We start from the raw sequence: 26,145 nt of genomic DNA, 5'->3' as shown, positions 1-26,145 counted from the left end.
CTGAGGAATAAGAAGGGCGAAATCCCAATGTTGGGAGTGTGCTATAGACCTCGCAACAGCCCGCAGGAGACAGAGGAGCAGTTGTGTCGTCAGGGACTGAAAAGGTGTGAAAAAAGCGGGGTAGCTGTGATGGGCGACTTTAACTCCTCCCCCACATTGACTGGGAATCCCTTACAGCCAGCGGCTCGCATGGAGAGCAGTTTGTTAGATGTGTCCAGGAGGACGTTTTGATCCAGTATGTTGACAATCCAACCAGGGAGGGGGCCATACTAGTCTTGGTATTGGGGAATGAGCCAGGCCAGGCCAGGGAGGGGGCCATACTAGACTTGGTATTGGGGAATGGGCCAGGCCAGGCCAGGGAGGGGGCCATACTAGACTTGGTATTGGGGAATGAGCCAGGCCAGGGAGGGGGCCATACTAGACTTGGTATTGGCGAGTGGGCCAGGCCAGGGAGGGGGCCATACTAGACTTGGTATTGGGGAATGACCCAGGCCAGGGAGGGGGCCATACTAGACTTGGTATTGGTGAATGACCCAGGCCAGGCCAGGGAGGGGGCCATACTAGACTTGGTATTGGCGAGTGGGCCAGGCCAGGGAGGGGGCCATACTAGACTTGGTATTGGTGAATGACCCAGGCCAGGTGATTGATGTTTCAGTGGGGGGGGCATTTTGGGACTTAGCGACCATAATTCCATAATATTTCAGGTTGTCATGGATAAGGACAAGAGTGGCCAGCGGGTGAGGGTGAAGGTGCTTAATTGGGCCGGGGGCCGATCACATCCAAATTAGACCGGAACTGGGGAATGTGGATTGGGAGCGGCAATTTGAGGGCAAATCCACGTCTGACATGTGGGAGGCTTTTAAAGACCATAGATTATCATAGAATTTACAGTGCAGAAGGAGGCCATTCGGCCCATCGAGCCTGCACCGGCTCTTGGAAAGAGCACCCTACCCAAGGTCAACACCTCCACCCTATCCCCATAACCCAGTAACCCCACCCAACCCTAAGGGAAATCTTGGACACTAAGGGGCAATTTATCATGGCCAATCCACCTAACCTGCACATCTTTGGACTGTGGGAGGAAACCGGAGCACCCGGAGGAAACCCACGCAGACACGGGGAGGATGTGCAGACTCCGCACAGACAGTGACCCAAGCTGGAATCGAACCTGCAGGACAGGCATATCCCAGCTAAAATGGAGGATAGAAATGGCAGGATACGGGAACCATGGATGACCAGGGAAATTGTAAACTTCATCAAAAGCATACGATAGGTCCAGACAGCTAAATACTGACAAAGCCCTTGAGGAGTACAGTGGTAGTAAGAAGGAACTTAAACGTGGAATCAAGAGGGCTAAAAGGGGCCATGAAATGTCTTTAGCAACACGGTCAAGGAGAATCCCAAGGTTTCTTTATGCATATATTAGGAGCCAGAGGGTAGTAGGAGAAAGAGTAGGCCCACTCAAGGACAATGGAGGGAGTCATGGACGCACAGGAAGTGGGTTAAATCCTTAATGGGCACTTTATATCGGTATTCACCAGGGAGAAGGACATGGCGGATGTTGAGGTCAAGGGGTAGGTGTGTGAACTCTCTTGAGAATGTCAATATATCAAAGGAGGAAGCGTGAAATGGCATTAAGGTAGACAAGTCCCCAGGGCCGGATGGGATCTATCCCAGGATACTGAGGGAGGCAAGGGGAGAAATATCTGGGGCTTTAACAGATATCTTCATATCCTCTTTGACCACAAGCGAGGTTCCAGCGGACTGGAGAATAGCCAATGTTAGTCCCTTGTTTCAGAAAGGAAGCAGGGACAATCCATCAAATTATAGGCCGGTGAGCCTGATATCAGTGGTGGGGAAGTTTTTGGAAAAGATCCTGAGGGGCAGATGGGGCTGGTTTAGCTCACTCGGCTAAATCGCTGGCTTTTAAAGCAGACCAAGGCAGGCCAGCAGCACGGTTCGATTCCCGTACCAGCCTCCCTGGACAGGCGCCGGAATGTGGCGACTAGGGGCTTTTCACAGTAACTTCATTGAAGCCTACTCGTGACAATAAGCGATTTTCATTTCATTTCATTTCATTATATGGACATCTGGAGGAAAATGGACTAGTTAGTGACAGGCAGCATGGTTTCGTATGGGGAGGATTGGATTGGATTGGATTGGATTGGATTTGTTTATTGTCACGTGTACCGAGGTACAGTGAAAAGTATTTTTCTGCGAGCAGCTCAACAGATCATTAAGTACATGGGAAGAAAAGGGAATAAATGAAAATACATAATAGGTCAACGCAAGGTACACAATGTAACTACATAAGCATTGGCATCGGGTGAAGCATACAGGGTGTAGTGTTAATGAGGTCAGTCCATAAGAGGGTCATTTAGGAGTCTGGTGACAGTGGGGAAGAAGCTGTTTTTGAGTCTGTTCGTCCGTGTTCTCAGACTTCTGTATCTCCTGCCCGATAGAAGAAGTTGGAAAAGTGAGTAAGCCGGGTGGGTGGATCCTTGATTATGCTGCCCACTTTCCCCAGGCAGCGGGAGGTGTAGATGGAGTCAATGGATGGGAGGCAGGTTCGTGTGATGGACTGGGCGGTATTCACGTCTCTCTGAAGTTCCTTGCGGTCCTGGGCCGAGCAGTTGCCATACCAGGCTGTGATGCAGCCAGATAGGATGCTCTCTATAGTGCATCTGTAAAAGTTGGTAAGGGTTAATGTGGACATGCCGAATTTCCTTAATTTCCTGAGGAAGTATAGGCACTGTTGTGCTTTCTTGGTGGTAGCGTCGATGTGGGTGGACGAGGACAGATTTTTGGTGATGTGCACCCCTAGGAATTTGAAACTGCTAACCACCTCCACCTCGGCTCCGTTGATGCTGACAGGGGTGTACAATACTTTGCTTCCTGAAGTCAATGACCAGCTCTTTAGTTTTGCTGGCATTGAGGGAGAGATTGTTGTCGCTTCACCACTCCACCAGGTTCTCTATCTCCCTCCTGTATTCTGATCATGTCTCACCAACGTGATTGAGTTTTTTGAAACAGATGACAAAGAAAGTTGATAAGGAAACGGCTGTGGATGGAGTTTACATGGACTTTAGTGAGGTGTTCGACAAGGTTTTACATGGTACGAAAACTAAAATCGCATGGAATTCGGGATGGGCTGGCTGGATGGATACGGGACTGGCTTGGTTATAGAAGGCAGAGAGTAGAGGTGGGGGGGGGGTGTTTTTCTGAATGGAGATCTATAGCTAGTTCTGCAAGGATCAGTACTGGGACCGCTATTGTTTGTAGTTTATATAAATGATCTGGAGGGAAATGTGGGTGGTCTGATTAGTAAGTTTGCGGATGACATGAAGATTGGCGGAGTTGCTGATAGTGGCGAGGTTTGTCAGAGGATACAACAAGATATAGACCAGTGGTTCCCACCTTTTTTTGGCCATGCCCCACCTAATCACCTCTAAAATCCTGATGCCCCCCCCATGTGGTGATATATAATTCTTATCATTTAAAAAGTGAACTCCGTTTCAGCTGAAGAAGCTTAAAACGCCAATACCTTGGTTTAAACAAGCTTCGAAAGAACATGGCATCCATGAAAAAGAAAAAATGAAATAAACAAAAGACAGTTAAAGTTCTGAGCAAGAAATTACTAAAAAATTGTAAAAAAAAGAAAAAACCATTAAGTGGTATTAAAATAATAATAATGATAAATATGATAATAAAAGAGTATTCACAGGTAATAAAGAGAGAGAAAATTTCTATATTAGGATATTGAAATATTTGTGGATTGTCTCATACGAAAACAGCAAATAAAGTTTCAAAACATATAATAGAGAACTGAAATATTATACAACACAAACTAATTTGAATGGAAGCTTTTTCTGTAATACTTCGATCATTTTAATTACTGTACAATAAAGTAAAGGTACCCATCAAATGCAAAATACCATTTGAGCTCACCTCAAGATAATTAGAATAAAGTTAGTGAGGACCTTGTGCTTCACGCCTGCTGCAAAGGGATTTTATATTAGGCACTAATTTAGTCAGCTTCAGTCTCAAATCTCCTCGTTTAGTGATATCCAGTCGATTTCTTTTCTTCAGTAGCAAATCATTTACAGCACTAAAACCACGTTCAGCTAAATATGAAGATGGGAACGGTAACAACAGTTTTCTTGCAAACCTGGTTGAATTTGGGTATTTAGTTTCTGTCTCATCACAAAGCGGGCAGCAGGGTAGGATGGTGGTTAGCATAAATGCTTCACAGCTCCAGGGTCCCAGGTTCGATTCCCGGCTGGGTCACTGTCTGTGTGGAGTCTGCACGTCCTCCCCGTGTGTGCGTGGGTTTCCTCCGGGTGCTCCGGTTTCCTCCCACAGTCCAAAGATGTGCGGGTTAGGTGGATTGGCCATGCTAAATTGCCCGTAGTGTCCTAATAATAAAGTTGGGTTACGGGTATAGGGTGGATACGTGGGTTTGAGTAGGGTGATCATGGCTCGGCACAACATTGAGGGCCGAAGGGCCTGTTCTGTGCTGTACTGTTCTATGTTCTAAAGCCATGCCATCGCTCCTTTTATGTTGAATAAAGTTTTAACTGACTCATCATTTTGTATTTCCGAGAGTTCTTCTTGGTACTGCATTGAAACATCAGATAGAATCTATTGCCCCCCTCAATTGCCCCCCTTAAAAATCAAATTGCCCCCCCTGTGGGGCGTACGCCCCACGTTGGGAACCACTGATATAGATAGATTAGAGACTCGGGCACAGAAATGGCAGGTGAAGTTTAATCTGGACAAATGTGAGGTGATGCATTTTGAAGGATCAAATCCAGGTGTGAATTATACTGTCAATCGCAGAACCCTGAGGAACATTAACATGCAGAGGGATCTGGGCATGCAGGACCACAGTTCCCTAAAAGTGATGGGCAAGGTAATTAAGGTGGCATATGGCACGCTTGCCTTCATCAGCCGGGGCATTGAGTACAAGAGTTGAGAAATCAGGGGCAGCAGGGTGGCGCAGTGGGTTAGCCCTGCTGCCTCACGGCGCTGAGGTCCCAGGGCAGCACGGTGGCACAGTGGGTTAGCCCCGCTGCCTCACGGCGCTGAGGTCCCAGGTTCGATCCCGGCCCCGGGTCACTGTCCGTGTGGAGTTTGCACATTCTCCCCGTGTCTGCGTGGGTTTCGCCCCCACAACCCAAAGATGTGCAGGGTGGGTGGATTGGCCACGCTAAATTGCCCCTTAATTGGAAAAAATGAATTGGGTACTCTAAATTTATAAAAAGAGTTGGGAATTCATGTTGCAGCTGTATAAAGCCAAGGTGAGGCCGCATTTGGAGTATTGCGTGCAGTTCTGGTCACCACATTCTCAGAAGGCACAGACAGGGTGGATAGTCAGAGGCTTCTTCCCAGGGTGGAAGTGTCAACGACAATGGGGCACAGGGTCAAGGTGAGAGGGGGAAAGGTTAAGGGAGATGCGTGGGGTAGGTTTCTCACACAGAGAGTGGTGGGTGCCTGGAACCCGCTGCCAGAGGATGTGCTGGAAGCAGCACATTAGCCACGTTTCAGAGGCATCTGGATGGGTCCATGAATCGGGAGGAAACAGAGAGACACGGACCGAGTAACGGCAGGAGGGTTTGTTTTTAGTTAGGGCTCCACGGTCGGCACAGGCTCGTAGGGCCGAAGGGCCTGTTCCTGTGCCGTACTTTTCTTTGTTCCATCACGGGATATTCAACCATAATAGGGATTGCTCGAGAATTGGCCACTGCTTCTCTATCAATGTCCAGTCAGTGAACCCTGGGGCAGGGGTCAGATCCTCATTGAGTGGAAGTTTCTGTGGTGTGTGTGTGTGTGTGAGTGTAAGAGAGAGTGTGTGTGCATGTGAGCATATGAATGTGTGTGAGCGTGTAAGAGTGTGTGTGTGTGAGTATAGGAGTGTGTGAGTGTGTAAGAGTGTGTGTGTGAGTATGTGAGTGTGCAAGAGTGCGTGTGAGTATACGAGTGTGTGTGAGTGTGTAAGAGTGTGTGTGAGTATATGAGTGTGTGAGTGTGTTAGAGTGTGTGTGCGTGTGTGAGAGTATATGAGTGTGTAAGAGTGTGTGTATGAGCATACGAGTGTGTGTGAGTGTGTAAGAGTGTGTGTATATAGTGTGTGTGTGAGTGTGTAAGAGCGTGTGTGAGCATACGAGTGTGTGTGAGTGTGTAAGAGAGTGTGTGTGTGTGTATGAGTGTGTGTGTGTGAGTATATGAGTGTGTAAGAGTGTGTGTATGAGCATACGAGTGTGTGTGAGTGTGTAAGAGTGTGTGTGTGTATATAGTGTGTGTGTGAGTGTGTAAGAGTGTGTGTGAGCATACGAGTGTGTGTGAGTGTGTAAGAGTGTGTGTGAGTATATGAGTGTGTGTGAGTGTGTAAGTGTGTGTGTGAGCATGAGTGTGTAAGAGTGCGTGTGTGAGCATGTGAGAGTGTGTGTGTGTGTAAGAGTGTGTGTGTGAGTGTATGAGTGTGTGAGTGTGTAAGAGTGCGTGTGAGCATGTGAGTGTATGAGTGTGTGAGTGTATGAGTGGATGCGTGCGCGAGTGTGTGTGTTCACTTAAATGTGTGTGAGTATGTGAGCATATGAGTGGGTGTGAATGTGTGTGTGTGTGTGAGTGTGAATGTGTGTGTGCGCACATGAGTTTATGAGTGTGAGTGTGTGTATGAGTGTGTGAGAGAGATTATGGGTGTGTGTGTGCGAGTGTGTGTGTGCGAGTGTGTGTGTGTCGTTGGGGGGAGGGGTGGAGATTTACGTTACTGGCAGAACCGGCTCAAGCTTCGCATGATTCTCTCTGCAGTTGAATATCCCATGGTAATAGGATTGGGGTAACTAACTGGGGCTGAACGGCCATTCGAACGGGTGAGTGTGATCCGGGAGAACGTGGGGAGATCGAGCCCTAAACAAAGAGACCCCTGAGACCAGGAAGAGAATTGACGGGGCAGTGCCCCTGTGTAGGTGCACGAGTCCTCCCTACCCCCTACCCCACCCTCGCCTCACCGATTGGCAAACCATCCTTTCTTATTTCCACAGGGCAGAGACAGAGCGAGGACTCTCCCGCAAGCACATCATCGAAGGTACACGCCATCCTATTCAGGAATTGTATTTGTATAGCGCCTCTCAGGGTTGCCCCAGTGCACTTTGCGGCCAGTGACCGAGGTACAGTCATGCTACGATTTCGGAAGGACGGTAACCAAGTGTCACACAGCAAGGGGGAATTGCAGCTCCGTTAATTACCGGTGATATTGGCGCCGCGAGAAATGATCTTGGCTCAGTGAGATGTGAAAGTGAAAATCGCTTATTGTCACGAGTAGGCTTGAAATGAGGTTCCTGTGAAAAGCCCCTAGTCGCCACATTCCGGATGTAGAATCAGTTTGGGTAGAGGTAAGAAACAGGAAAGGTAAGAGGGAGTGGTTTATCACTTGTAGGATAGACTGAAGGAGCCGCAAGGTGACAGCGATCACAGCACGATAGATCTTCATGTCCAGTTTAAAGGGGAGACGTTTGAAGGGTCCATGACTAGTGCTCCAAACCTAAATAAAGGTGATGAATTGTCAGGGGGTTGGTGAACGCAGAGGTGGCCCAAGTGAACCGGGAACGAGGTTTAAAAGATAGCTCGGTAGAAATGCCGGGGGAGACGTTGAAGGAGATATTTATCAACTCTGGGAGAAGGTTTACCCCAGTGAGGAACAAACATTCTTTGAGAAGGATGCATCACCGATGCCGGAAGGAAGTCCAGGGATTGTATCAAATTGAAGGAAACACGACAGACCTGCCAAGATTCACGGTGGCTCCCAGAATTGGACAGCAAAGAAAGGCAGACGGACATTTGATAAGGTCCCTCATGGCAGGCTGCGCAAAAGATTAAAGCACACGGGGTCAGGGGGGAACGAGCCAGATGGATTCAGAACTGACTTGGCCACAGAAGATCGAGGGGAGCAGTGGGAGGGTGCTTTTCCGATAGGACGTCTGAAACTATTGGTGTTCCGCAGGGATCGATACTGGGACCTCTGCTCTTTGTAATGTATATAAATGGCTTGGAAGAAACTGAAACATACGCACAGACATTACAGGAGCTGACACTGAGACACACACACACACACACACACACACAGACCGTACAGGAACTGAGACACACACACACACACACACACACACAGACCGTACAGGAACTGACACTGAGACACACACACACACCACACAGACCGTACAGGAGCTGAGACACACACACACACACACACAGACAGACCGTACAGGAACTGAGACACACACACACACACACAGACCGTACAGGAGCTGAGACACACACACACACACACAGACCGTACAGGAACTGAGACACACACACACACACACACACACGGACCGTACAGGAGCTGAGACACACACACACACACACAGACCGTACAGGAACTGAGACACACACACACACACACACACACGGACCGTACAGGAGCTGAGACACACACACACACACACACAGACAGACCGTACAGGAACTGAGACACACACACACACACACAGACCGTACAGGAGCTGAGACACACACACACACACACACACAGACCGTACAGGAACTGAGACACACACACACACACAGACCGTACAGGAACTGAGACACACACACACACACACAGACCGTACAGGAACTGAGACACACACACACACACACACACACAGACCGTACAGGAACTGAGACACACACACACACACACCACACAGACCGTACAGGAACTGAGACACACACACACACACACCACACAGACCGTACAGGAACTGAGACACACACACACACACACACAGACCGTACAGGAGCTGAGACACACACACACACACACACAGACCGTACAGGAACTGAGACACACACACACACACACAGACCGTACAGGAACTGAGACACACACACACACACACCACACAGACCGTACAGGAACTGAGACACACACACACACACACACAGACCGTACAGGAGCTGAGACACACACACACACACACACAGACCGTACAGGAACTGAGACACACACACACACACACACAGACCGTACAGGGACTGAGACACACACACACACACACACACACAGACCGTACAGGAGCTGAGACACACACACACACACACACACACACACAGACCGTACAGGAACTGAGACACACACACACCACACAGACCGTACAGGAACTGAGACACACACACACACACACCACACAGACCGTACAGGAACTGAGACACACACACACACAGACCGTACAGGAGCTGAGACACACACACACACACACACAGACAGACCGTACAGGAACTGAGACACACACACACACACAGACCGTACAGGAACTGAGACACACACACACACACACAGACCGTACAGGAACTGAGACACACACACACACAGACCGTACAGGAGCTGAGACACACACACACACACACAGACCGTACAGGAACTGAGACACACACACACACACACACAGACCGTACAGGAACTGAGACACACACACACACACACAGACCGTACAGGAACTGAGACACACACACACACACACACAGACCGTACAGGAACTGAGACACACACACACACAGACCGTACAGGAACTGAGACACACACACACACACACACAGACAGACCGTACAGGAACTGAGACACACACACACACAGACCGTACAGGAGCTGAGACACACACACACACACACACAGACCGTACAGGAACTGAGACACGCACACACACACACACACGGACCGTACAGGAACTGAGACACACACACACACACACAGACCGTACAGGAACTGAGACACACACACACACAGACCGTACAGGAACTGAGACACACACACACACACACAGACCGTACAGGAACTGAGACACACACACACACACACAGACCGTACAGGAACTGAGACACACACACACACACACAGACCGTACAGGAGCTGAGACACACACACACACAGACCGTACAGGAACTGAGACACACACACACACACACAGACCGTACAGGAGCTGAAACTGAGACACACACACACACAGACCGTACAGGAGCTGAGACACACACACACACACAAACACAGACCGTACAGGAGCTGAGACACACACACACACACACAAACACAGACCGTACAGGAGCTGAGACACACACACAAACACAGACCGTACAGGAGCTGAGACTGTGGACCAGTGCGTCAGAGAGAACTGGGGTTCATTGCCTTTCACTGAAGGTTGCCTGATCCAGCCTGTGTGATCGACTGCCTGTCTTCAACAAGCTGCATGTGTGTCCAGGTCTGCAGGGCTCCCTCGAGCGGTTACAGCTGGAGTATGTGGACATCGTCTTTGCAAACCGGCCGGATATTACCGCCCCATCGGAAGGTAGGTAGAACAGTCAGCCATTGAATGACACTCGCTCCCTGGGAGAGTATAGATCCAGTAAGAGCTGTTGAAGGTGTGTACTGCTGAGGGGGTATAGAACACAGAACTGTACAGCACAGTACAGGCCCTTCAGCCCACCATGTTGTGCCGGCCATTTATCCTAATTTAAGATCAACCTAACTTAAATCCCTTCAATTTATTGCTGTCCATGTACATGTCCAAGAATCGCTTAAATGTCCCTAATGACTCCGACTCCACCCCCTCTGCTGGCAGTGCATTCCACACACCCACCACTCTCTCTGTGTAAAGAACTGACCTCTGACATCTCATAGATATTATCGTAGAAATTTTTATCATAGAATTTACAGTGAAGAAGGGGGCCATTCGGCCCATCGAGTCTGCACCGGCTCCTGGAAAGAGCGCCCTACCCAAGGTCACCACCTCCACCCTATCCCCATAACCCAGTAACCCCACCCAACACTAAGGCCAATTTTGGACACTAAGGGCAATTTATCATGGCCAATCCACCCTAACCTGCACATCTTTGGACTGTGGGAGGAAACCGGAGCACCCGGAGGAAACCCACACACACACGGGGAGGATGTGCAGACTCCGCACAGACAGTGACCCAAGCCGGAATCGAACCTGGGACCCTGGAGCTGTGAAGCAATTGTGCTATCCACAATGCTACCGTGCTGCCCTATACCTTCCTTCAATCACCTTTAAATGATGTCCCCTCGTGACAGCCATTTCCACCCTGGGGAACAGTCTCTGGCTATCCACCCTATCCATGCCTCTCATCACCTTGTACACCTCTATCAAGTCACCTCTCTGCCTTCTTCGCTCCAGTGAGAAAAGCCTTAGCTCCCTCAACCTTTCTTCATAAGACATGCCCTCCAGCCCAGGCAGCATCCTGGTAAATCTCCTCTGTACCCTCTCCAAAGCCTCAACATCCTTCCTATAATGAGGCGACCAGAACTGGCCACAATATTCCACGGGTATGTGTGAGCATTCGTTGAATATCCATTCACCGATACGATAGATGTTGCTGCCGACTCTTCCCCTTGTCCTGAATCTGCCGACAGCGCGTCCGATCAAACCAAGCAGACAGGGGGGGACAGCGAGCTCTTAGACCCCAACCTCAGTAAGCATCGGGGGCTCTGAATGCTTTCTGAAGCTCGTCCCTAAAAGGGTTCTTGCGTTTCTAACACTGAGAGATTGAAAAACTAACGGGTGTTTTCACACCGGCAGGCAGGCATCGACACGGGAGTGAAAAGTAACTAATTTCAGAATCTCCTTCACCCCGCCTGCGTGGATACACGTTTTATTGAATGTCCGTTATCCCACAAAGATGTATCTATGTGCCAACGTCAAGTTTGGATTTGGGCTGTGTTATGCCGTCAATTCACTGCGAGACCGTGAGAACGAGTGAACATTAGGCTTTATTATCCAGGAACTTGCCTGCCAATGTCGGCTGTACAACTGAGTGACACCCACAGGTGGCCGGGCTATATATCCCCCCCGTGAGGGCGGAGACAGAGGCCGAGCCCACCGGGGTTCCTGTACAGTACCTGGAAGTAGACCGTATCACCACTTCCAGGTCATAGGTCACAGCACTATACAGACAGTTCATACTTAGGTCAATCCATTCACCACATTCACCCCCTGTTAAAAAATCAACTCCAGCGGGGGTGACGTGGGGGTCATCAAATACTCAGTCTGTCTGGAGGCCGGATCGTTCTCTTAGACCTCCTCAGCTCTGGGGATGGGCGGGCATGGTTGTGGTGACTCCGGGGGGGGGCGTGGTGTCTGGAGCTTGAGCCTCAGTCCGGCGTGTCGGAGACGATTGAGGGGAGGGGGTAGGCAGGGGGGGTGGTGGGTGGCAGCAGTGCAGGCGCGGGACAATCCTGGAGACCCAGGGGGGGCATAAGGGGATGCTGGGGGTGGCGGTAGGGAGCGGGGAGGGGGTGCGTTGGCAGGGGAACCAGCTGCCGCCAGGTCTCGTAGGGAGACCCCGAATCTCGCCGTCTGTCCTGGTGCGCGGCGTAGGCGGACTGGGGGTTGGCGTGCAGCAGCCGGACCCTCTCGACCAGGGGGTCGGTCTTAGGGCTCCTCGTGTGCTTCCGGAGAAGGACGGGTCCCGGAGTTGTCAGCCAGGATGGAAGCGAGACCCCGGAGATGGACTTCCTAGGGAAGACAAGCAAACGGTTGTGAGGGGGTCTCGTCGTGGCTGTGCAGAGGAGCGATCTGGTGGAGTGGAGGGCGTCAGGAGGACCCCCAGCCAGCAGGGGGATCGGGGACTTCTAGACCTAAGGGCCAGAAGGACGGCCTTCCATACCGTCACGTTCTCCCTCTCCACCTGCCCGTTTCCCCTGGGGCTGTAGCTGGTAGTCCTGCTCGAGGCGATGCCCTTACCGAGCAGGAACTGACGCAGCTCGTCGCTCATGAACGATGTGCCCCGGTCACTGTGGATGTCAGCAGGGAAAGCGAACAGCGTGAAGATGCTGTGCAGGGCCTTTACCACAGTGGCCGAGGTCATGTCGGGGAAGGGGACAGCGAAGGGGAGGCGGGAGTGCTCATCGATGGTGGTGAGAAAGTATATATTCCGGTTAGTGGAGGGGAGGGGCCCTTTGAAGTCAATACTGAGGCGCTCAAAGGGCCGGGAGGCCTTTACCAGTTGGGCCTTGTCTGGCCAGTAGAATTGCGGTTTGCACTCCGCGCAGATCAGGCAATCCCTGGTCATGGCCCTCGATGGAGTAGGGCAGGTTGCGGGCCTTGATGTAGTGGAGAAGCCGGGTGACCCCCGGGTGGCAGAGGTCATTGTGGATAGCCTGGAGTCGGCCATCTTGCACACTGGCGCATGTGCCACGGGACAGGGCATCTGGGGGCTCGTTGAGCTTCCCAGGACGATACTTGATATCGTAATTGTAGCTGGAGAGTTCGATCCTCCACCTCAAGATTTTATCATTCTTAATCTTGCCCCGTTGTGCGTTTTCAAACATAAAGGCGACCGATCGCTGGTCGGTGACGAGGGTGAACCTCCTACCGGCTAGGGTAGTGCCTCCAGTGCCGCACGGCTTCCACTATGGCTTGTGCTTCCTCCTCGACTGAGGAGTGTCGGATTTCAGAAGCGCGGAGGGTTCTGGAGAAGAATGCTACTGGCCTGCCCGCCTGGCTGAGTGTGGCGGCCAGTGCGATGCCTGACGCGTCGCTCTCTACCTGGAAGGGGACAGACTCGTCCACCGCGTGCACAGCTGCCTTGGTGATGTCGGCCTTGATGCGGCTGAAGGCCGAGCGGGCCTCATCCGTCAGGGGAAAAGTGGCGGTTTGAATAAGTGGGCGGGGCTTTGTCCGCATAGTTGGGGACCCGCTGGGCAGAGCAGGAGAACAGCCCCAGGCATCGTTTGAGGGCCTTGAGGCTGTGGGGAGGGGGAAGTTCTGTGATGGGGCATACGGTCGGGGTCGGGGCCCTAGGACTCCGTTCTCTACGACGTAGCCGAGGACGGCTAGTCAGGTAGTGCGGAAAACACACTTTGTTATCTGTGAGGTTGAGGGATTGGGCGGCCAGGAGGAACCTCTGAAGGTTGGCGTCATGGTCCTGCTGATCATGGCCGCAGATGGTCACATTGTCCAAGTACGGGTGTGTAGCCCGCAACCCGTACCGGTCCACCATTCGGTCCCATCGTTCTCTGAAAGACCGAGACCCCGTTAGTGACGCCGAAGGGGACCCTGAGGAAGTGGAAGAGTCGGCCGGCTGCCTCGAAAGCCGTGTAGTGCCGATCTTCCGGGCGGATTGGGAGCTGGTGGTAGGCCGACTTCAGATCGACCGTTGAGAACACACGGTACTGGGCGATCTGGTTGACCATCTCCGCTTTGCGGGGGAGGGGGGTACACATCCAGTTGCATGAACCGGTTAATTCCGGACTTCCTAGGGAAGGCAAACAAACGGTTGTGAGGGGGTCTCGTCGTGGCTGTGCAGAGGAGCGATCTAATGGAGTGGAGGGCGTCAGGAGGACCCCCAGCCAGCAGGGGGATCGGGGACTTCTAGACCTAAGGGCCAGAAGGACGGCCTTCCATACCGTCACGTTCTCCCTCTCCACCTGCCCGTTTCCCTGCGGCCACTGTGCTAAAGGCCCTGCACAGCATCTTCACGCTGTTCGCTTTCCCTGCCGACATCCACTGTGACCGGGGCACATCATTCATGAGCGACGAGCTGCGTCAGTTCCTGCTCAGTAAAGGCATCGCCTCGAGCAGGACTACCAGCTACAACCACTTGTGCTCTCCAGGGTCTGTTGCTGGCCTCGATCATCCCTTCACTCAACCATCGCTGGAACTCCGACTTGATAAAAGCCATGTCTTGGGAACTGTACCGTCTGCTCCTGGTGGCGATGGGTTTACGTCCGGGAGTGAGGTTCGCAAAGAGCGAAGGGGGGGGGGCGGAGAGCTTGAGGGTCGCGAGGCTGCATACCGTGAGGGGGAGTCAGGGTCCGCCGAACTGTCGGATCAGGCATCAGTGACTGCGAAGTCTAATCCGAGCAGTAGGGGGGGCGCAGAGGTGAGGGAGGACGTACAGATTAAAACGGGCGTACTCAGCGCCCTGCATCGCGAGGTTAACGATACAGTCGCTATGGTCACATAGCGCTACGAGTACCCCCCGGATCTGAACCGAATGGGATCCGGAGGCAAGGGAGATTGTTTGGGATGCGGGGTAGATGTGAAGGGAGCAGAGCCTTACCGTGTCAGGGTGAGCAAAGCTCTCCGTGCTCCCGGAGTCGGAAAGACAGGGGGGGTCTCGTGCCCGTTGACCCGGGCGACCATCATGGAATTTTTCAGGTGCTTTGGCCGCGACTGGTCGAGGGCGACTGCGCCCAGCTGCGGGTAGCCTGCGTGGTCGGCGGAATCACAAGACGGCGGCCCCCCTTGAGCCGCACGGGGCTGATGACGCGTCTGAAGGGGGCGTTCCCGGCTGGCACGCAGCCGCGTTGCGGGGCTGTGAGCCCACGGGTCGGGCCTGGTGAGTTTTTGATTTCTGGGCTTTAGGGTCGGCCCAGACAGACTCTGGCGAAGTGTCCCTTTTTGCCACAGTCGCTGCACAATCGCTGTGCGGGCTGGGCAACGCTGCCGGGGGTGCAGAAGTGGCACTGCGGTTCCCCGGGCTGGGCAACGCTGCCGGGGGTGCAGAAGTGGCACTGCGGTTCTCCGGGCTGGGTAACGCTGCCGGGGGTGCAGAAGTGGCACTGCGGTTCTCCGGGCTGGGCAACGCTGCCGGGGGTGCAGAAGTGGCACTGCGGTTCCCCGGGCTGGACGGGCAGCCGCGCGTGCAGGCCTGTGATGTAGTCGGGTCTGGTGGGGGCCGCGACCTTAGTGTCCACGAGGGGTTCGCCGGGCCCGCTGGGAAAACGCTGAGGCTCTGGTAGGCCACCTCTATCGAGGTAGCTAGCTTTACCGTGTCCCGCGGGTCAGAGGTCCCGATTTCCAGCAGGCGCTGACTGATGTAGTTCGATCCGACCTCAGCCACTTAGATGTCCCGGATCTGTAGGTTCATGTCTTCCTCCGCCGTCACATCCCAATAGCTGCAGTTCCTCGCGAGTAGGTTCCAGGTACTTGTCCAGCGATTCCCCGGCGTGTTGGCGGCGAGTAGTGAGGAGGAGTCGGGCGAACACCTGGTTTACGGGCTTCACGAAATGCGCCTTGAGGGTTGCGACCGTCGCCTCGTACGTGGCCCCTTTCTCGATCATCGCGGAGATTCGATGGCTCACCCCAGCGTGGAGGAGTCGCAGCTTGAGGGTTTCCGTGGGAGGCTTTGTGGAGGAGTCGAGGTAGGCCTCGAAGCAGCAAAGCCAATGTTCGAAGATCTCCTCGGCCTCTGACGCGAATGCGTCAAGTTCGAGCTTAACTGGCTTTAGAGCGGCTTGCATGGTGCTGTCGCTGGAGAATAAATTATTATACCGTCAATTCACTGAGAGACCGTGAGAACGAGTGAACATTAGGCTTTATTATCCAGGAACTTGCCTGCCAGTGTCGGCTGTACAAATGAGTGCTACCCACAGGTGGCCGGGCTATATATCACCCCGGTGAGGGCGGAGCCAGAGGCGGAGCCTATCGGGGTTCCAGTACAGTACCTGGAAGGAGATCGTATCACCACTTCCAGGTCATAGGTCACAGCACTGTACAGATGGTTCATACTTAGGTGAACACATTCACCACAGGCTGTATTTCAGAACATAAGAGCAGGAGTGGAATATCTGGCCCCTCGAGCCTGCTCCGCCATTCAATAATATCATGTCTGAGGGCAGCACGGTGGCGCAGTGGGTTAGCCCTGCTGCCTCACGGCGCTGAGGTCCCAGGTTCGAATCCCGGCCCTGGGTCACTGTCCGTGTGGAGTTTGCACATTCTCCCCCGTGTCTGCGTGGGTTTCGCCCCCCACAACCCAAAGATGTGCAGGTTAGGGTGGATTGGCCACGCTAAATTGCCCCTTACTTGGAAAAAAAAAAATTAGGTACTCTAAATTTGAACAAAAAAGGATTATATTGATTGGAGTTTAGAAGAGAGAGAGGGGATCTCAGAGAAAGATATAAAATTCTAACCGGATTAGACAGGGTAGATTCAGAAAGAATTCCCGATGGTGGGGGGAGTCCGGGACTAGGGGGTTATAGTTTGAGGATAAGAGGGTAAACCTTTTAGGATTGAGGTGAGGAGACATTTCTTCACCCAGAGAGCGGGGAATCTGTGGAATTCACTCCCACAGGAAGTAGTCGAGGCTGAAACGATGCGTAATTTCTTTTTTTTATAAATGTTTTTATTCAGTTTTCGTATTTTATATTGAACAAATTACAAATTGTTAGGAGAGAGAAAAAAAAAACAAACAAAAACAAACACGCAAAAATTAACATACATATTTACAGGTAAGCATCTTCGTAGTAGTAACTGCGCCCCCCCCCCCCCCCCCCCCCTCAACATGTTTATTTAGCTTGGTTTTGGGCCTTAGCTAGCCATCGAACCCCCGTAACGAACCTGTAGCCCCCCCCCCCCCCCCTCCCGCTACCTTCCCCCGACTATTCTTCCTCTTGTACATTGGCCACAAATAGGTCCCGGAACAGTTGCATGAATGGCTCCCACGTTCTGTGGAAGCCGTCGTCCGACCCTCGGATGGCAAATTTGATTTTCTCCATTTGGAGAGATTCCGAGAGGTCGGACAGCCAGTCCGCAGCTCTGGGCGGTGCTGCTGACCGCCAGCCAAACAGGATTCTACGGCGGGCGATCAGGGAGGCAAAGGCAAGGGCATCCGCCCTCCTCCCCAGGAATAGATCTGGCTGGTCTGAAACCCCGAAGACCGCCACTATCGGGCATGGCTCCACCCTCACCCCCACCACTTTGGACATAGCCTCGAAGAAGGCTGTCCAGTACTCCACGAGTCTGGGGCAGGACCAGAACATGTGGGCGTGGTTGGCCGGGCCTCTTTGGCACCGTTCACATCTGTCCTCCACCTCCGGGAAGAACCTACTCATACGGTTTCTCGTTAAGTGGGCTCTATGTACCACTTTTAGTTGCGTCAGGCTGAGCCTTGCGCACGTGGAGGTGGAGTTGACCCTATGCAGTGCTTCGCTCCAGAGTCCCCACCCTATCTCCATCCCCAGGTCGTCCTCCCATTTCCTTCTTGTTGCGTCCAGTACGGTGTCGTCCCTTTCTACCAGTCGGTCATACATGTCACTACAGTTCCCTTTCTCTAGGATACTTGCGTCCAGTAGGTCTTCCAGTAGTGTCTGTCGTGGCGGTTGTGGGTACGTCCTTGTCTCCTTTCGTAGGAAGTTTTTGAGCTGCAGGTACCGTAGCTCGTTCCCCCGGCTAGCTGAAATTTCTCTGTCAGTTCGTCCAGTGTTGCGATCCTGTCGTCCGTGTATAGGTCCCTGACTGTCAGTGTCCCCCCGTCCTGCCTCCACCTTTTGAAGGTGGCGTCGGTCAGTGCTGGTTTGAACCTATGGTTGTTGCAGATGGGAGCCCTGTTCGACATTTTGGTCAGGCCAAGTTGCTGCCGCAGTTGGTTCCAGGATTGGAGGGTGGCTGTCACCACTGGGCTGCTGGAGTGTTTTTTGGGTGGGGATGGGAGTGCTGCCGTGGCGAGGGCCCGGAGGGAGGTTCCCATGCAGGAGGCCTCCTCCGCACGCACCCACTCAGCTTCTGGCTCCTGGATCCATCCCCTTACTCGCTCGGCTGTTGCTGCCCAGTGGTAGAATTGTAGATTCGGGAGGGCTAACCCTCCCCTGGTTTTTGTTTTTTGTAAGACCTTCTTTGGGATCCTAGCATTTTTACCCCCCCATACGAACGCCATGATGAGTTTGTCCAGCGCTTTGAAAAAGGCCTTGGGGATGTAGATCGGAATGGATCTAAACAGGAAGAGGAACCTGGGCAGTACGTTCATTTTGATCGTCTGAACTCTCCCCGCGAGGGAGAGCGGGAGTGTGTTCCATCTTTGCAGGTCCTTTTTAACTTCCTCCGTCAGGCTGGTGAGGTTCCATTTGTGGATCCCTTTCCAGTCATGGGCTATTTGGATCCCCAGGTAGCGGAATTTATGTCGGGCTTGTTTGAACGGCAGCCCCTTTAGTGCTGCCTCCCCCCCCCCCCCCCCCCCCCCTTGCGGGTGTACTGGGAAGATCTCACTTTTGCTCATGTTGAGTTTGTAGCCCGAGAAGGCTCCAAACTCTTTCAGGAGCGCGATGATTCCGTCCATGCTGCTTTGTGGGTCCGAGATATAGAGGAGCAGATCATCCGCATAGAGTGAGACTCTGTGCTCTCTACCTCCCCTTCGGATCCCCCTCCAATTTTTTGCTGCCCTGAGCGCGATTGCTAGCGGTTCGATTGCTAGTGCGAACAGCAGCGGGGACAGTGGGCATCCTTGTCTGGTGCCCCTGTGCAGCTGGAAGTATTGGGAGTTGGTATTGTTGGTCTGTACACTCGCCATGGGAGCGTTGTACAGGAGCTTTACCCAAGCTGTGAACCCTGTTCCAAGCCCGAACCGCTCCAGTACCTCTATGAGGTATTTCCACTCGACTCTGTCGAAGGCCTTTTCTGCGTCCAGGGAGACGATCACCTCTTGTGTTCTCTCCCCGGGGGGGGTCATTATCACGTTCAGCAGGCGCCTGATGTTCACGGTAAGCTGTCTACCTTTGATGAAGCCCGTCTGGTCCTCTGTGACCACCTCAGGTACACAGTCTTCTAGCCTTTTGGCTAGGATTTTGGCCAGTATTTTGGCGTCTGCGTTCAGCAGAGATATGGGTCTGTATGACCCACATTCCGTTGGGTCTTTGTCTTTCTTAGGTATCAGCGAGATTGAGGCCTGTGCTAACGTGGGTGGCAGTGTGCCCCTAGCTAGCGAGTCTGTGAACATCTCCCGCAGGTGCGGGGCCAGCGCTGTCGCAAATTTTTTGTAGAAGTCCGCCGGGAATCCGTCCAGTCCCGGTGCCTTCCCCGCCTGCATGGAGCTAATGCTCTCCATGATCTCTCCCAGTGCTAGTGGTGCTTCCAGATCCCGTTTTCTGCCCTCTCCCACAACTGGTATGTCCAGTCCGTCAAGAAACCGGTTCATCCCAGCCTTCCCCGTTGGGGGCTCTGAGGTGTACAGCTCTTGGTAGAAGGCCTTGAAGGTTTTGTTAATCCTCTCTGGTTCTGTTTCCAACGTGCCTCTGGTATCTCTGATTTGCGCAATTTCTCTGCTGGCTGCCTGCTTTCTCAGCTGGTGGGCCAACAGGCGGCTGGTTTTGTCTCCGTGTTCGTACAGGGCCCCGCGCACCTGGCGGAGTTGGTGTACTGCTTTCCTGGTGGAGAGCAGGTCAAAGTTCCTTTGTAATTCTTTCCTCTCCGCCAGGAGCTCTACGGTCGGGGCCTCGGAGTATTTACGGTCTACCTCCAGTATGGAGTTGACCAGCTTCTGCCTAGCCACCCTTTCCTCCCTATCTCTTTGCGCTTTGTAGGCTATGATTTCCCCTCTTAGTACGGCCTTAAGCGCTTCCCAGAACGTGGAGGGTGAGACCTCCCCGTTTTGGTTGTTCTCCGTGTATTCCGCTATGGCCCGCGCTATCCTTTCGCTGAAGGCCTTGTCAGCTAGTAAGGCACCGTCCAACCTCCATTTGGGGCGCTGGGCCCTTCCCGTCTCTAGCCGCACATCCATGTAGTGTGGAGCGTGGTCTGATATCACAATTGCGGAGTATTCCACCTTGTCTATCTCTGGAAGCACCGTTTTCCCCACCACAAAGAAGTCAATTCTGGTGTACACGTTGTGTACTGGGGAGAAGAAAGAGAATTCTTTCTCCCCCGGGTGGGCGAATCTCCAGGGGTCTACTGCTCCCATCTGCTCCATATAGTGACTGAGTTCCCTTGCCATGTTTGAGGTTTTCCCCGTTCTGGGGTTTGATCTGTCCGTCGTTGGGTCCTGTACACAGTTGAAGTCCCCCCCCATGATTAACGATGCGTAATTTCAAGAAGGAATTCGATACAGCTCTTGGGGGCGAAAGGGATCGAGGGATATTGGGGGGGGAGGTGGGGTCAGGATATTCAACTTGATCAGCCATGATCATAATGAACGGCCGAGCAGGCTCGAAGGGCTGAATGGCCTCCCTCCTGCTCCTATTTTCCACGTGTGTCCTTGTTTATTACTGGAGATTTGCCGAAGCCTGGTTTGCCGTGTCGACAAACGCAGACAGGTAAATCCCCCGATCCCTGCCCCACCCCTTCAGCATCGTGGCGAACACTTTGTTGAATTCCAGGTCGAATGGAACACTTCGAAACCTGGGTCGTCCATTGAAAACGGGGCAGCACGGTATCATAGTGGTTAGCATCAATGCTTCACAGCTCCAGGGTCCCAGGTTCGATTCCCGGCTGGGTCACTGTCTGTGCGGAGTCTGCACGTCCTCCCCGTGTGTGCGTGGGTTTCCTCCGGGTGCTCCGGTTTCCTCCCACAGTCCAAAGATGTGCGGGTTAGGTGGATTGGCCATGCTAAATTGCCTGTAGTGTCCTAAAAAGTAAGGTTAAGGGGGAGTTGTTGGGTTACGGGTATAGGGTGGATACCTGAGTTTGAGTGGGGTGATCATGGCTCGGCACAACATCGAGGGCCGAAGGGCCTGTTCTGTGCTGTACTGTTCTAAATCTAAATCTAAAAACGCGCCCCGCATTGAGATGTGAACTTCTCTCAAAGGGATTCAGGTTCCCCAGCCACATCTCCAGCATCCCAGAGCTGCTGGTTCTAACCTTGGTGGTGAAGGAGGATTGCAGTGGTCCACTTTCACGGGCTCCGTTCGCGAAGGGTTTCATCAATAAGAATTGTACAGGAGCCGCAGGGCTGGAACTCGCTCCCCATTACAATCACAGGGGCCGTGAGAAGGAGTCAGAACGCAGAACGCAGAAAGGTTTATTCAACAAGCCAAGGCAGGGGAGCACATTCACACCCAGTTGGAACATCAGAACATGCCTCTTCCCTTCCTGGCCGGTGTTTACTGGTGGGTTTTAACGGGTCTCTTCGCCTTGGAGCCTCTCTCCCCATGGGGTGGCTCCACATTCTTGAGTCCCGATTGGTCACCCAGCCCATGTGACCCTTACTCTGCTGTGTTCCCCTGAAGGGAACTTTTTCATGCAATTTCCAAAATTCGGGGAAACGCTGCTGCCTCACGGCGCCGAGGTCCCAGGTTCGATCCCGTCTTGGGTCACTGTCCGTGCGGAGTCTGCACATCCTCCCCGTGTCTGCGTGGGTTTCCTCCGGATGCTCCGGTTTCCTCCCGTGGTCCAAAGATGTGCAGGTTAGGGTGGATTGGCCGTGATAAATTGCCCCTTAGTGTCCAAAATTCTATGATTAACCTAGGATAAAAGTTCGGCGCAACATCGTGGGCCGAAGGGCCTGTTCTGTGCTGTATTTCTCTATGATTCTATGATTCCCCGTGTCGCTGCAGAATGTCCGACATCTGACACAAAGGCGGCTGGAAATGATTGCCCCCCCCAACCCCCCTGCCAGCCGGGTGCCAGCCCGTCCCAGAGCCCTGTCTGCCCTGGGATTCGCAAGCGGGCATCGAAATCCTTCTGGAATGTTCTGAGGGTCTCTGCCCCCACCCCCCCTTTTCAGGCAGCGAGTTCCAGACTCCCACCCCCTCTCTGGGGGGAAAAGGTTTCCCCTCCCATCCCCGCTAAACCTCCTGCCCCTCACCTTAAATCTCTGCCCCCTGGTCACTGTTACAAGGGGGCATAACTATAAGGTTCAGGGTGGGAGATATAGGAGGGATGTCCGAGGTAGGTTCCTTACTCAGAGAGTGGTTAGGGTGTGGAATGGACTGCCTGCTGTGATAGTGGAGTCAGACACTTTAGGAACTTCCAAGCGGTTATTGGATAGGCACATGGAGCCCACCAGAATGACAGGGAGTGGGATAGCTTGATCTTGGTTTCGGACAAAGCTCGGCACAACATCGAGGGCCGAAGGGCCTGTTCTGTGTTGTACTGTTCTCTGTTCTATGTTCTATGAACCCACCTCCAAGGGGAAAGGTTTCTTCCCGTCTACTCTATCTGTGCCCCTCCATCTCAATCACATTCCCCCCTCAGCCTCCTCTGCTCCAGGGAAAACAATCCCAGTCTATCCGATCTCTCTTCATCGCTAAAACTCTCCGGCCCAGGCAACATCCTGGTAAATCCCCTCTGCTCCCTTCCCAGTGGCTATCACATCCCTCCTATAATGTGGATTCCAGAACTGCCCGCAATACTCTCGCTGTGGCCTAACCAACGTTTTATACAGTTCCTATGGAAGCACGGTAGCACAGTGGTCAGCACAATGGCTTCACAGCTCCAGGGTCCCAGGTTCGATTCCCGGCTGGGTCACTGTCTGTGCGGAGTCTGCACGTCCTCCCCGTGTGTGCGTGGGTTTCCTCCGGGTGCTCCGGTTTCCTCCCACAGTCCAAAGATGTGCGGGTTAGGTGGATTGGCCATGCTAAATTGCCCCTTAGTGAACGAAATTGCCCTTAGTGTTGGGTGGGATTGCTGGGTTATGGGGAGAGGGTAGGGGTGTGGGTTTGCGTAGGGCGGTCTTTCCAAGAGCCAGTACAGACTGGATGGTCCGAATGGCCTCCTTCTGCACTGTAAATTCTATAACCTCCCCGCTCTCAAACTCTCTGCCTCGGCTAATAAAGGCAAGTAGACCACAGGCCTTCTTAACCACTGTGTCCGCCTGCTCTGTGACCTTAAGGGACGGGTGTACATGCACAGCAAGATCCCTCTGATCCTCGGTGCTTCCCCAGGGTCCTGCCGTTTATCCTGTATTCCCCTCGCCTTGTTTGTCCTGCCCAAGTCCATCACCTCTCACTTCTCCGGATTGAACTGCATTTGCCGCTGATCAGCCCATCTGATCACCCCGGCGATTATCCTCCTGTCATCGAAGCCTATCCTCATAATTTGCCGCACCACCAATTTTCATATCATCTGCAAGCTTTCAACTCTCCTACATTCATATCTAAACCATTTATATAACGGTTTGATGGAGGGTTGCTGGAATCTCCAACATTGGCCACAATGCCTCGCACAAGGGGAGGGATTCTCCGTTCCCCCCCCCCCCCCCGTCCCCCCCAGCCGGCCAATGGGGTGCGCTGCCGGCGAAGAGGAGGACCCCGCGGAAGGTGCTGACCCCTGAACTATCGCTCACGATTTACTGAAACCGTTTTTTTTTCCCCGTGTCACAGGCAACTACGCTCCCCGGTCAAGGATATTCTTCGTGGAAGGCGAGTGACCCGTTCTGTTTTGTTTTGGGCTCGTAGGTCATTTGAAAGTTGAGCGGTGGGGTAGGGGTGGGAGGGGTGGGGGGGGGGGGGGGTTTGCCGGAGGGGGGGGGCGGTGCAGGGACAGATGAGATGTGTGGGGGAGATGGGGGAGGGAATTTGGGCCAGCCCATTTCTTCCTCGCCCCCCCTCCCCCTCCCTCCCTCCCCAGTCCACACCAACCATCACACGGTCAAGTGTTTAGTAACAGACGAATGGTCGCCTCTCCTGGCGGAGTCATGGCCACAGCTTGACGAGGTCGAGAGCTCAGTGCCCGAGATTCTCCCGCCAGCGGGAGGGGGCAAAGCAGAGTCTCCGTAGTCAGTGGGGGGGGGGGGGGGGGGGGGGGGGGGGGGGGGGGCGAAGGACAGTTTCAGTCCCCTGCCCAAGCTCACCCTGCCATTCCTTCCACGTTCTCACAGAGATCGTACGAGCGATGACGTACCTGGTGAACCAGGGGAAGGCCATGTATTGGGGAACGTCGCGATGGAGCACAGTGGAGATCATGGTGAGTAATTCGATAAATAAACCTGGAAAATCTCTCTGGAGTATTGAATAACCCCCCCTCCCCCCCTCTCCCCCCCCTCTCCCCACCCACTCAGCCCACTCATAGAACATAGAACAGTACAGCACAGAACAGGCCCTTCGGCCCTCGATGTTGTGCCGAGCCATGATCACCCTACTCAGACCCACGTATCCACCCTATACCCGTAACCCAACAAACCCCCCCTTAACCTTACTTTTTAGGACACTACGGGCAATTTAGCATGGCCAATCCACCTAACCCACACATCTTTGGACTGTGGGAGGAAACCGGAGCACCCGGAGGAAACCCACGCACACACGGGGAGGACGTGCAGACTCCGCACAGACAGTGACCCAGCCGGGAATCGAACCTGGGACCCTGGAGCTGTGAAGCATTTATGCTAACCCCCATGCTACCGTGCTGCCACTCCAAACTATATCTTATAGAACCAGAGAATCCCTACAGTGCAGATGGAGGCCATTCGGCCCATCGAGACGGCACCTCCAAAAGAGCACCCTACCCCCTCTAGCCCCCCCCCCCCCCCCTCCCGCCCGCCCGACCCCCGTTACCCCACCTAACCGGCACGTCTTCGGAATGCCCGTAAGAGCTGGGGTGAGTTGGGGGGGGGGGGGGCTCGAAGACCCCATAAGAGGTAAGTTGGTGCAGTGCGGGGGGGGGGGGGGGGGGGGGGGGTGGGGGGGGGGGGGGGGGGAGTCTGGAGGCCAAGGCCACATAAACGGCCAAGTGCCATAGCAGATCGGGGTCGCCCTCGATACTCCAGCCATGAAACCGAGGCGCGGGGTGACCAGCACACCCAGGACAGTCTCCGTTTTTGACCCCGTTGAATCGCGCCCTGGATTTTGATTCCGCAGTTGTCGATTCATTGAAAATTGAATCTGTTGCTGCTGTGGGATTCGAACCCATTTCCCTTCGAACATTAGCCTGGGTGGCTGATCCAGTGCCGCTCTGCCATTGGCCCCCCGCACATCTCCATCGTGAGGTAGGGGTGTACAGGGCAGTAATGAGAGAGAGAAAGAGCAAAGAAAGGTACAGGAACACAGGAACGGGCCCTTCGGCCCTCCAAGTCCGTGCTGACCATGCTGCCCGTCTAAACTAAAACCTTCTACGCTTCCGCGGTCCGTATCCCTCTATTCCCCATCCTATTCCTGTAATGGTCAAGATGCCCCTTAAATGTCACTATCGTCCCTGCTTCCACCACCTCCTCCGGCAGCGAGTTCCAGGCACCCACTACCCTCTGTGTAAAACACTTGCCTCGTACATCTCCTCTAAACCTTTTCCCTCGCACCTTAAACCTATGCCCCCTAGTAATTGGCCCCTCTACCCTGGGGAAAAAGCCCCTGACGATCCACTCTGTCTATGCCCCTCATAATTTTGTAGACCTCTATCAGGTCGCCCCTCAACCTCCGTCGTTCCAGTAAGAAGTCTGACAACACCAGGTTAAAGTCCAACAGGTTTG

The 26,145-nt window shown here is 53.4% G+C and overlaps 1 protein-coding gene across 1 annotated transcript in view; it reads left to right on the top strand.

Moving 5' to 3' along the window:
- The first annotated feature begins 3,033 nt into the window (after positions 1-3,033).
- LOC119958276 (voltage-gated potassium channel subunit beta-3-like) overlaps positions 3,034-26,145 on the top strand; it is an 89,297-nt gene continuing 66,185 nt past the window's right edge. The window contains exons 1-6 of the mRNA XM_038786707.1: positions 3,034-3,115; positions 4,062-4,182; positions 7,044-7,087; positions 10,278-10,364; positions 24,068-24,106; positions 24,565-24,650. Of these exons, the coding sequence (XP_038642635.1) occupies positions 3,034-3,115; positions 4,062-4,182; positions 7,044-7,087; positions 10,278-10,364; positions 24,068-24,106; positions 24,565-24,650 (459 nt within the window). The remainder of the gene's footprint in view (positions 3,116-4,061; positions 4,183-7,043; positions 7,088-10,277; positions 10,365-24,067; positions 24,107-24,564; positions 24,651-26,145) is intronic.

This window comes from Scyliorhinus canicula, chromosome 29, assembly GCF_902713615.1.
Source record: "Scyliorhinus canicula chromosome 29, sScyCan1.1, whole genome shotgun sequence".
NCBI lineage: Eukaryota > Metazoa > Chordata > Chondrichthyes > Carcharhiniformes > Scyliorhinidae > Scyliorhinus > Scyliorhinus canicula.
Note: the sequence above shows the minus strand (reverse complement) of the source record. Positions and strands in the feature narration are given on the sequence as shown.